Consider the following 12,384-nt stretch of genomic DNA (forward strand, 5'->3'; position numbering starts at 1 on the left):
TGCATATATCCGTTCCAATCTACTGATATATGTGGGCTTTTTTCCCCACCAAAACCAATGTCAGGTCACATATCTCCTGTCGTGGAATTAACACATTGTGTTCACTTTGATTGTGATGCCCCACGGGATGCATTCATAAATGCAACAAGGTTTTTCCAAGAACGAAAATATGGCACTATTTTAATTATTTTTTTTACATTTTGGCTCAAACAACGGCTTGGTTCATGCTCTCCCAGAGATAATACTGGGGATGGCCAGTACAACTAGAACAACAAAAAAAACGATTTTTATGGTAATATCGGAGGGACGATATTATCCCATTTTGGGGCGGGAACCCATCTTGGTGTTAGCATCATGTCGTGCTTTAGCTATTGAAAAACAGCAGATCTACAAGCTCATAGCGCGCCAGCGAGTGGCGCGCTACGAGCTTGTAGGTCTGCTATTTTTTGAAAAATCGAAGAGCGACTGACATCGAAGACATTTTTTAGAATCTGATCTCGGGTCAGAATGGAAAACTGTCAGGATGTAATAGACATTTTTTTAGAATCTGATCTCAGGTCAGAATGGGTTATTGTTGGACGTCTCCACTATTAACCCCTCCCCCCCCCCCCCCCCGTGACCAAATCCACAGGAGCGCCACCTGCGGTGACGCCGGGCCGTCCCGACCAGCGGAGAAGGCCTCGGGCGTCGTCGTGCCGTCCTCGTCCTCCGCGGAGGTGGACGAGAGCAGCGTGGACGCCGGCGGCGGGGGGAGCGTGGCCGTGCCCACGCCGCCCTGCGGAAGCTCGCTGGAGTCGGAGGAGGGCGTCGTCGAGTCGCCCTTCATGCCCATTGGCTGTCCCTTTGAGCACGAGGCGCCGGCGGGTGGCGGCGGCGGTGGTGAGGCCCCATGTCACCGTTCTTTTATTGTATTTATTATCTAATTATTTGTATTACTTCATTCAAAGATTTGGACAACGTTTCACAATTTTAAGAATATGGCTAATCTATGTGGGCTCATGGTGCGGCACGAAGTGCTATTTTTGAATAGCCAAAGTGTAAAATAATGGTTGAAGTGGTTATTACACAAATTAACTGCCAATACGTCAACTAACATGTCATGACCGTGGCAAACCCCTAGGTGGCGTCCCCGGCTCTGTCAGCCTGAGCGTGAAGAAGGACGGCCTTCCGAGCCGAGACGCGGGCCAGGTGGAGTCCAAGCGCTCCCCCAAGCTGGAGCACAAGGCCGTCACGCGCGTCAAGAGCATGATGAGCATCGAGGCGCCCAGCCCGTCCCCTCAGCCCAAGGTCAAGGGCGACGAGCCGCCTCCCACCTCCGCCCAAGCGGCAGGCACGCAGTCTGGAGGAGCGGCCAATCACAGGTGGGCATGTGTGACTTAACTGTTACAGTTTTAAATTAATAACAAAGGCTTGAATTCCAGACTAGCCGTTTTCTTACCTTAATCGGGGAGTCATGTGGGTCACATTCTGATAGTCTTTGGCATGACCCGTCCGGGGGAATCGAACCCGGACCGCCCAGTCTCCGGACGGACTCTCTAACCACGAGGCTACGGAGCTTGTTAGAACTGGTTAAGAATGAAAATACTATTTTGTACCACGGTGTAAGACAGGACCTGCAGTCTATAGGTTCAAACATGTACAGTAGCATTTATCATTTACCTCCAAAGAGATAAATACCTTTTTATTTGTTTGTTTGTTTGTTTTGTGTGTATATTGGCTCCTGCATTATGTGGCTATACTGTAATATTTTGTAGTCATTCTTTTTAACTTTTTGGAAGACATCCTATGGGGGAAAATATAATAAAAACTTTTACAAAATGTCATAGTACATTCCCACACTGTTGTGGAAAATAATTCTGCTTAAAACCCATTCTGGGCGGGAACCCCTTTTGGTATAAGCATTATGTTATACTACAGATACAAGCTTGTAGGTCTGCTACTTTTGAAAAACCCCGTGAAAATGCGGCACAAATCTTTGAATATATATATTCTTTCAGAAGACTTCTTTCAGAAGGCCTGACCCATTTAGGTCAGGCCTAAATGCCTAAATGGGTTAATAATCGCGAGACCGTGCTTATTTCTGTCACTATCCTCTCGTACCTTCACAATCCATGACGGTCTTGTCCTCTAATCCCCCCCCCCCCCCCCCCCGCCGGCGCAGGGCTGCCCACCAGCAGCACGGCAGGAAGGGGGCGGAGCCCGGCGGGAAGGGGGCGGAGCTGGCTGGCGGCGAGCTGGCGGGCGTGTGCACCATCGACGGCGTGGTGCTGAGGAGGAGCGAGGACGAGTCGTTCGGCCTGGACTTGGAGATCAAGTCGTCCCCCGTGAGGGTGGTGGTCACCGGGCTGAGGCCCGGGGGGGCTGCAGAGAGGGTACGTGTCAAAAGGCTCATGGAGAGGCTCATCAATCCAATCAGGCCTGATTGAATGGCAGGTTGTTCCCTGGCCACGCACAGGTGTGGGAGGCTATATAAGTGGCCTAGCTGCACTCATGAACCTATTTCCGAGAGACACTCTTTCAGTACGCATGGGCACGCACAGACGCGCACACGCACACGCACACACGCCTAGACCAAGGGGTTGTCAAACGTTTCTGGCCACGACCACCCAGAATAACATTGAACTGTGGGAGTCGGTTCCACAGATAAATATTGTGAAAATAGCCTAACTATTAAGATCACAACACTATGGCTATTTTCACAATCTTTGTGCCTTAGGTTATATTTGGCCAATGTTTGACAATCTTTTTTTATAGTATAGTTTTTTGGTTGCTTTTGATGTAGTAGTAGTAATGGTCTTATTATAATGCAGGTGACTAAAGTACAGTATATGTACTGTACTTTTGACATGGTATATGGTCTTATTATTATTATGCAGGTGACTAAAACTAAATCCAAATGTGCTGTCAAAACCAACCGTGGTATATCCACCACTGAAAAAGCAGCAGTTGCTAATTTGTCCCTTTCCGGAAATGTCCGTCCCCCGTGACTCTCCCATCTTCCCAGGAATCCATGGGGAGGATGAGTGTGGGCGACGAGATCGTGGCCATCGGGGACACGCTGGTGTCCTCGTCCAGCTACCAGGACATCTGTGACCTCATGCACAACCTCCCCGTCACCCTCTGCCTCGAGATCAAGAGACCCGTTTCAGGTGAGAAGCACATTTTAAGCTCAATTCCCACTTTTCGCAGTGTAGAGTGGCGGCCGTGTCGCTTTCTGGCATCAATTAGGGCTTAAGGGCCGTTCGTACTAAGCACTATAACGATGATTATAGTTACGACTATATTGTTCACCGTTGTCTTTGTTGTTGTGCTGTGAACACTGCCATCAACATGACATATATATGTTTTGTTATAGTTAGCTCTGGTCCATATCCTTACTGCTCTTGCTGCCGATGCATTATATGGAACTGAATGGCTTCCTGCCTCGCATGAAATGCAGACCAGCCTCTCCTCTGTAGCAAAAATAAAGATAATGTTTTACCTACTCACCACTACAAAAAGACGGGTTGTGTAATTAGAGAGCCTACTTTCCTTAGTGGACACACTTTAAGCTTTACACTTTTTGTACACTTTTTGGCCAGAAAGGGATTTTGTTTTCATCGGGATTTTTTTAAATTTTGTTATTCCACTGCGCCCTCTACCGATATTACCAAGAGAAAACCCTCACAGAGAAGATTTTTCCTTCCAGTGAAAGAAAATCCCTTTCTGGCCAAAAAGTGCATTTATACGTGTGGTGTGGGGCTCAAAGTGCGTCCACTAATCAAAGTAGGCTTACTAATTACACAACTCGTCTTTGTATTGGTGAGTAAAACATTATTTTTAATTTCGCTACAGAGGAGAGGCATTTATGTAAGCCCCGGAAGTCGGTGTCGACAGTAATGCGACAGCATTAGAGCTATGGACCAGAGCTAAGTTATAGTTATGGTGCTTACTGCTTATGGTGAGAATGGGCCTTTAAAGTCAATACTGTGTCACTAGTGTCAATTAAACAAAGACAATTTTCAAGTCTCTGTCGGGTGGAAACCTTGTGTGCCCAAATTGGTTACTTTTCAGCCTGTTACAATAGAAACGCTGTGCAGGTGCCAGAGATACGGGACAAATGAAAGAATAAAATCTTTTTTTTTAATAGCGTAATTTTACGTCTTGGCACAGGTAGTACCTGCTGCTTAAAACGTAACCAAACGTTCCTGGCACAGATTGGGTTTTAACAACAAAAGTATAGGGCTCTATAACTCTTCCTACTTCCTTCACAGGTGTTACCGATGATACTAATTAAGGCTCTGTTCCATTTAGTGTACAGTGGTTTTCAAACGTTTTAATTTCAAGGAGCCCTATAACTCTGAGAGTGTACAAATGGAATCATAAGGGTCCCTGACTCTGTTTGACCAGAATGGAACGGAGCCTTTATTAGTATCATCGCACCTGTGAAGGAAGTAGGGAAGAGGCCTAAGTTCTTTCCAAAATGGCGTGTGTGCATAGAGCCCAATTGGTCCCTGACTGACTGTTCTGCCCTGGTTCATCCTTATCGTTGTTTATGTTGAATTTTTTGGAGAGGGGAAAAAAAACAAATCAATATGCCCGTCACTATACTGTACCTGAGATATTACTTTTTACTGACAACAAGTTTTAAATAATTGAATACACAGAATGCCTGGGTGATTTGCATACACGATACCTCTGTAGAAGCCTGGCAGCTATGCACTGCAGGTCATGTTTTTGTTATACTTAAACGGATATTTCACTTTCAAACATGTTTGGAGTCATTTTACCCAGCAGGCTTTGGTGAACACCCCAGAAAGTTTCCAAGTTGCTTGATTTAGTACTTAGATATTTGATATTAATTTTAGAAGACAGGCCCCCTTCCTATACAAAGGCTAAGACTCCATTTTAACCATGATAGATTCATTGGTCCTTGGTTCTGGTGGCTGATATTGTCCTTTTAATACATGAGGGCCAATGACTTATTCATGGCTTAATAATAACTACAATGGCTCTATTGGAACACTGGTTCTTTTCTTTTCTTTTTTTTTTTACATTTTCTGAAAAGTAACATGCAAGGTTTCCACCGACATCGAGGATATTATGTCCTGGTTTTGGGGACTTGTGGGTTTAGTTATGCGTTGGGACGTCCATTCAATAGAGCAGTGTGTCTCTCACCCCCCCCCCCCCCCCCCCCCCCACGCTGCTCTAAGAAGTAGGATCACACCCCCCCTCACCCCCCCAAACGGAATACCTGCACACAGCTGGCTTTGTATCCATGGTGACTATTTTACTTCTTTCTTCCCCACCTGTAGCTAATGGTAGATAATTATGCTACTACCCCCCCCCCCCCCCCCCCACCCAGTGTTGATTTCATCGACTTAAACTACGATGGAAAATGTTCGTCGACTACCTTTTTTCACTGATGAAAACAAAATATAAACGAAGCTATGATGACTAAAACTAAGTAGATTGACAATTTTGCTAGACCAGATCGGCTATTTTCAGCATGCCGCGAACCAAGTGTAAAATCAGCCATTACGACGCCATCAAGGCCCACGAAAATACATTCAAGTCGACTAAATTCTTACGATATATTTTATGTACTACAACTATTTTAGACTAAAAGACTAAAATATGATAGATTCAAAAGAATATGACTAAGACGAAATCAACACTTCTAAACACCCCCCTCCAACCCATCCTTCCACCATTTAGCTGCTTGCTTTAATTGCTAGTTAGCTTTTCTACTATAATCCCATAGCATCTTTAGAGTGAACACAAAATGACACTGGTGGAGATTAGGATTGCGTAGCTACCCAACTGTAAACACTGGTGAGGTATCTTCAACAGTGATTAATAATCCAAGAACAGTCTCCTCACTGATTTACTGCTTGCTTGCTATGGTGTAAAATAAATTGACAACGCTGACTTATTGTGTGTTAATATGTAATGTCACCAACTAATCAATCAATCAATCAGGGTATGTGTGTGCATAAAGTGAGTGGCAAATCGACCTGCAATGTGAGTGGCAAAGTGAGTTTAATCAAGGTTCAAGGTTGTACTTTATTGTTACATCTTGTGTACAGATATACATACAGTAAGAGAAAATATATATTTTGGTTTGGCTTCCTTCAGACAATGCAGCAGCATACAGTAGATAACAACAACAGTAAAGAATAATAATAAGACAAAAAAAGAGCAAACATTTAATGTCGTTTCATGAGATCAGATATGACTTTTCTGTTTGGATGCATGGGCTGTCAAGGCCAGAAAGTAGTTTATTTTTTGCCACTCAGTAAGCGTTCCCACATAACTTCTGGGTATGATGACGATGTCACGCCCCTCTATACTGTACAATGCAAGTCAAGTACACAAAAGTCTCGCTAAGTCTCAAACATCTCAAAGTCAGTCTTTTAGAGCATTAACAGGTTTTCCGCTGTTTCACCATGACACATGACGTGACAGTATGTAGGTCAATGAGGAGACTTTTTTTGGAATGTCAATTTGTAATCAACAGAACAACTATTGAAGGTATCTCACTAATGTCTGGAGTTACATCATGACAGGGTAATTACACAACCCAAACATCTACCAAAGACTCATTTTGTCATTAAACACTTGCAAATTAAGACATTTCCATCTCGTAGATCAGGTCTTTCTTGCAAGCAACGCGCGTGTACTACGAGTATGTCATAGTAAATGTATCGTTACGATGATGTACTAGTATTCTGGCTCCGTTCGGTTTTTGTGTGGCTGTGGAATGCTGGTTTAGGACTCGCTGAATACTAACCCTGTCCCTAAGCCTAACCCTAACTGCACGCGGAAGCCACGTAGTCGGAATGCCACCCTGTTCCCAGGAGCTGGTTGCTCCTCATGCTGGTTAAAGTACCTACTAGGCTGGGTGCTGGATCAATTAAAGTCACAAATCAAGAAAAGAAAGAAAGACACCATTTTCTGCTCCCAGATATTTCTTTTACTGAAGTTTCGGGCCGCAGCCCTTCTGAGAAAGGTCCGGAAATGAGCAGAAATGAGGGAGCAGAAAATGGTGTGCGGATTTCTTTCTTTTCTTGAAAAAATAGGTTCTAGTGGTTCAAATCTAAAACGACACAGATGCTTTCCCGGTCTTCTTAACCAAACCCATTCAGGGTGGGAACCCCTTCTATTCAAATCTTTGAATCAAGTCAAATTATTAATTATCAAGTGTCAATGTAGATTGGCTAGTTGAACTAAAAAAATCAAAATAAGTTTAGGGATAAGGGGTTTAGCGGTGACGAAAATGGAGCCCTAAATCTATTAAATCTATTGTTTTCAAAATAAAAATAATCGGAAGGATCATTTCCTCTCCCATGGGCCTGCTGAAAGGTGGATTTTCAGGCCTGTTTTAAAAGATGTAAGTGATCTGCATTTTTTTTAGGGAGGGGGTCAGGGCAGTCCACGCCAGCCTGGCTAATAAGCCAGACTCAAATCACGCGTCTGGCTTTAGCCAGGCTAATTCCACGCCTGGTGCTGCAGAAGGAGAATTTACCCATATTGGTTGCTGTTGGCAACACACTATTGTTCTAGGTCCAATAACCTATATGCCAGCTAAAAGACCTGTTTTGTGTTAACCTTTTTTGTTCATTGAGTTCAATGGACGTTTTTTGTAACCTTTTCTGATTGGACAATATAATGTCCAATCAGACAGGAGTGACATCACAATATGTAATATGAATGGCAAAACAGAATTAATCAAGAAAACCTGTTGTAAGAAGAAGAACGAACGAAAGACAGAATTCATTTCCCAGCGTGTTGTTCGCAGCTCGCAACCACACTTGCAATTTTCCAGAATTGCACCTTTTCTAGTTGGTAGTTATAGTTATAGTAATACTTATAGTTATAGTTGTACTGTACATTATAGTCAAAGTTAAAGTTATAGTCCTTTAGATTAGTGGCTGAAACCATAGAAATAAAAAGGTAGACACCTCCTTCGGCTCTGGGCCGTACTCGAGAGAAAGCAAACGTTCCCGAGATTCCCTGCGAAGCATGAGCGGAAGCTTGCCAAGCTTCGGCTCATGCATCAAGCGTCACAGAAAGAGTCGTTCGGTTGGCCAATCAGAGGCTCCTTTGTTTTCTCATGCCAATAAAGCTCCCTTGGATTGAATCGATAAGCCCCTGAAAAGACGCGCTGTGATTGGCCAGTAGTCACTTGAGTGGCGTTCCGCACTTCCGCCTTCGCTGGAGACACACATCGCTCCAATGAACTGCTGCGGCCAATGAGGCATCTGCATTTTTAACATATCTACGGCTGAAACGTTTCTTTTTTTTACTTCTTCCCCTGCAGCTGTAGACCGTCTGTCCAGTTTAAGGATGTCATCGGGAGCGAACCCTCTCACACCCTCCCAGGAACCGACCGATGACAGACCGACGGCGGCCAGCGAAAACTCAGCGAACGCTCCAGCACACGCAGACCCCCGGCCCGACGCACACACCCCCCATGGCTCTCCGATACCCGTCACAAATATAGACGATGTCATATCAGAACTAAGCTCCACTACAAGCTCCCAAAAGACCATTAATGGCACAAGTACAAGCTCCCAAAAGACCATTAACGAGACTTTACCTGGTAATGGGGGCCCATGCGGAGCAGCACCGCCTGCGCGTGAAAAAGACAATAGTGTCCGCGTTTCCGACGTTCTGGACTTCTCCATATTGGACACGGAGGACAATAAGGGCCGCCGTCAGGCCGCGGGGACGACCTTTCTAAACAGCTACTCCAGGAACTTTTGTCCTCTCGCGGGGGAGAGCTGCGGCTCTGGTTGTGGCGAAGACGCGGGCAGAGACGAAGCGGCCTCTAAGCACATGTATGTGGCGGACGACAGCGACAGCGAGAGCGACTCCACCACGGACAACAGCCAGGTGCTGGCTGACAAAACGGCCGGCGGCGGTGGCGCGGCGCGGTCGCCAGACACGGACGAGGAGGAAGTGGAGATGTGTTTCGGCGAAGCCCAGCGATCCACCGGTGCTCCCAGCCAACTTCACGCCAAGGTTATTGGAGCTTAATTTGTTTCTGTTTATTCGTGTGGTTTTTTTTTTTCATTTTGACTTTTGTTTTTCAATTTCAACCTTAGCTATGATTGGATTTTAAAGAGGTTTTGCCTGGTTCAGGGCACGGTCACGCCACACTTTTTAGGTTTTTGTGTTTTGTTGTAATATGGGGTAGTAAGGGGTGAGATTAAAATGTTTCAGAAAAATAGCAACATCTGAGCCTCAGTGTTGGAAAGTAACTAAAGTAACGTAAAAAAGTAAAGTAATAAGTAATAAAATGCATTTGCTTTTATTTTTAACCACAAAATGGAATGTATAATAATAAGTTGTGTTATTGTCATTAACACACTCTACCATACAGATTGTGAAAAATAAAAATGTATTCACTAAAACTACAATAAATTACATAATAGAACTTTAACAAAAACATAAATAAGCCTGCCTAAATTGCCAGACACATCATTTAACAGACGGCTCCTTCTCCTTATCTTCTCCCCAGCATATGATCTCAGCCAGCACCACAGACACTGAGGTGCCTCAAACCGCGGACGTGTGGGTGCAGGCGTCCGCGGCGGTGCCTCAAACCGCGGACGTGTGGGTGCAGGCGTCCGCGGCGGTGCCTCAAACCGCGGACGTGTGGGTGCAGGCGTCCGCGGCGGTGCCTCAAACCGTGGACGTGCGGGTGCAGGCGTCCTCCGGCGTCACCGTAGCCACGGAACCCAAAGCCGCCTCCGGCCAAGAGGCGCTCTCGTCTCCCACCGACGCAACCTCAACCTCCGTGCCTTCCCCGGACTCACGGTGCCACTCCGGCACCGGCGGCAGTGCCAACGGCGACGAGGCGTCCGCCGCGGCCTCGTCCCGTCCCGCGTGTCTCAGCGTCTGTCCCTCCACGGAGCTGGACGCGTGCCACGGCGCCGCCGCCGCCCCACCGCGGAGACAGGAGAGGACGGCGGACAGATGCCGCCACGTCCCCCCGCGTAGTCAGGAGAGGACGGCGAGGGCGCACGGCAATACCTCGGCCTCCGTCAGGGAGGCAAACATGCAAACGCCGCCACGCTCGCCTTCGGCGGACCCGAAGTCCTCCGCCTTGAGCAACGGCAGAGCGGGCGCACGGCCGTCGACGTCCCTGGCGACAAGAGACCGGGAGAGCGAGAGCTCCAGAACAATCCCTCGCGTCCCTTCTAGTCCCTCGCTTAAGGCGAAATCAATCGTCGGTTCGGACTCGCCAGTGCTGAGCAGCAAGTTTAGACTCATGGACAAGGCTCAAGGCAGACCGTTCTGGAACACTCCCAAGCTGAAGGGCCTGACCATTAAGAGTAAGAGCAGGCCGCCAGAGCAGCTGTCCCCGAGAACCGCCAGAGCACAAAGTCCGGTTCTGAGGAAAGCCAACGCCTCCCCGGCGCCTCATTCCCCCAAGTTACACGCCAAGAAAGCGGCCCTTCCCAGCAGCCCGGAGGGCGGGAAAGAGTGGGACAGATGCAGCAGCCTCGCTTCATGTGAGGTCAATGACACGGGGCGAGGTAAGGCCACCACCGGCTCTCTGCTTCTAATCTACACATCTACAGTCCAACATTTGTCGCTGTCGGGCAGAAACCTCTTATCTCCATATTTTCACTTTTACCTTTTTTTTACGCTCTACTTGATCATACTACAGCGTCACACAAAAGCAGATCTGCAAGCTCGAAACGAGTCACGTTGAGCTTGTGGATCAGCTTTATTTTTTTAATCCTAGAAAGTATCTTCCGACTTCCACCTGCCAGAGACGGTATTCTGTTGTATTGCTCCGCATGCTTTTAGAGTTACAAATGCATCAAATGAATCAAACTGGGTGTCCTTGAAATTAAAATGGCAGAGAATCACCGCTAGAGCAGTACAAATCTTTATTATGGGGGTCCCTGGTATATCTTTTCAAATGGGGGGACCACGGGCTAATACGTGTCAATTTGGGCGCCACTGCAATCAAGCCTAATCTAATCTAATCTAATCTACAGGTTTTTCGTTAGACGCTGCTCTCACACACTCCAGGAATAAGACATCCCACTCAGGTGAAGGAGAACACACTTCACAGGTGGTCCCAGAGCCCCCCGCCACACAGCGGACCTCCATGGAGCCCCCCGCCACACAGCGGACCTCCATGGAGCCCCCCTCCACACAGCGGATCTCCATGGAGCCCCCCTCCACACAGCGGACCTCCATGGAGCCCCCCGCCACACAACGGACCTCCATGGAGCCCCCCTCCACACAGCGGACCTCCATGGAGCCCCCCGCCACACAGCGGACCTCCATGGAGCCCCCCGCCACACAGCGGACCTCCATGGAGCCCCCCGCCACACAGCGGACCTCCATGGAGCCCCCCGCCACACAGCGGACCTCCATGGAGCCCCCCTCCACACAGCGGACCTCCATGGAGCCCCCCGCCACACAGCGGACCTTCATGGAGGTCCGTCTGGTGCCGTCTTCCTCCACGTCCTCATCTTCCTCATCCACGCCGGTTCTGGCGCGCAAAGAAACCGCCGCCGCGAAAGACTCCAAACCGGGCCAGAGCGGGCCGTCTCTCCACCACGAGGTCAACGGAATGACCGAGGCGAGGCTCGCGTCCGCCAGCTCCATGTTGACACTCGAAAAAGCCAACGTCTCCGACGTGGCGAGTTCCGCCGATCCCGCAGCGAGCAACGGACCCGTGGACGCCAAGGCCTCGCGAGGCTGCGTCGCGACGACGGACGACGTTCTCAAGGCCGGTCGGTCGAGGCTGTTCCTGAAGGCGATGGAGAGGCGGAGCCTGTCCACGGACATGGCCTTGCCCGGCGACCCCAACCCGTTCTCCGTGCGGCAGAGGATCAAGTCCTTCGAGAACCTGGCTACTTTCGACAAGCCGGTGATCAAGTTCCTGGACATCCAGTCCTATGCCCTGGCCAGCCGGCCGCCGCTGAACCGCAGGCTGTCCGGCTACATGGAGACTGTGAGCAGCGGTGGCGCCATGGTCGACAGCCGCGCGTTGCTGCGTCGGAGTTTCAGCTCCTGCGTGGAGAACCTGATCCCCGCTGTGCCTTCGTCCCCCTCTGCGTTCATGCTGATCAACGTGGACCCCCTGCTGCCCGCCCCTCCTCCTCCAAGCTGCAGCTCGTTAAGGTTAGTATCGTTTTTCATTATGTTGGGGTTTCTATTTAAACTCAATCACTGCCGATAGCATGTTTTACCTCTTTTTTTTGTCAGGTTTTTTATTAGCGACCTTGATATGATTGACTGCCCCCTAAGCCAATGGGAGTCTGACCCCATACTGCCTAAGCCAATGGGAGTCTGAGCCACTCATGTAGCCCGCAACGTGGAGCGGAGCGGCTGACAACAGGCGGTTAATGTTATGAGATAACTGTAGAGCAG

At 48.3% G+C, this 12,384-nt stretch overlaps 1 protein-coding gene across 1 annotated transcript in view; it reads left to right on the forward strand.

The window, feature by feature from the left end:
- Nucleotides 1-12,384, forward strand: part of pdzd2 (PDZ domain containing 2) — a 129,330-nt gene that overhangs the window by 104,502 nt on the left and 12,444 nt on the right. Inside the window, exons 23-29 of the mRNA XM_080766564.1 lie at nucleotides 632-879; nucleotides 1,121-1,361; nucleotides 2,162-2,372; nucleotides 3,005-3,149; nucleotides 8,303-9,006; nucleotides 9,506-10,526; nucleotides 10,998-12,135. Coding sequence (XP_080622690.1) covers nucleotides 632-879; nucleotides 1,121-1,361; nucleotides 2,162-2,372; nucleotides 3,005-3,149; nucleotides 8,303-9,006; nucleotides 9,506-10,526; nucleotides 10,998-12,135 — 3,708 coding nt within the window. The remainder of the gene's footprint in view (nucleotides 1-631; nucleotides 880-1,120; nucleotides 1,362-2,161; nucleotides 2,373-3,004; nucleotides 3,150-8,302; nucleotides 9,007-9,505; nucleotides 10,527-10,997; nucleotides 12,136-12,384) is intronic.

Source organism: Protomyctophum bolini (genome assembly GCF_963924005.1).
Source record: "Protomyctophum bolini genome assembly, chromosome: 6".
NCBI lineage: Eukaryota > Metazoa > Chordata > Actinopteri > Myctophiformes > Myctophidae > Protomyctophum > Protomyctophum bolini.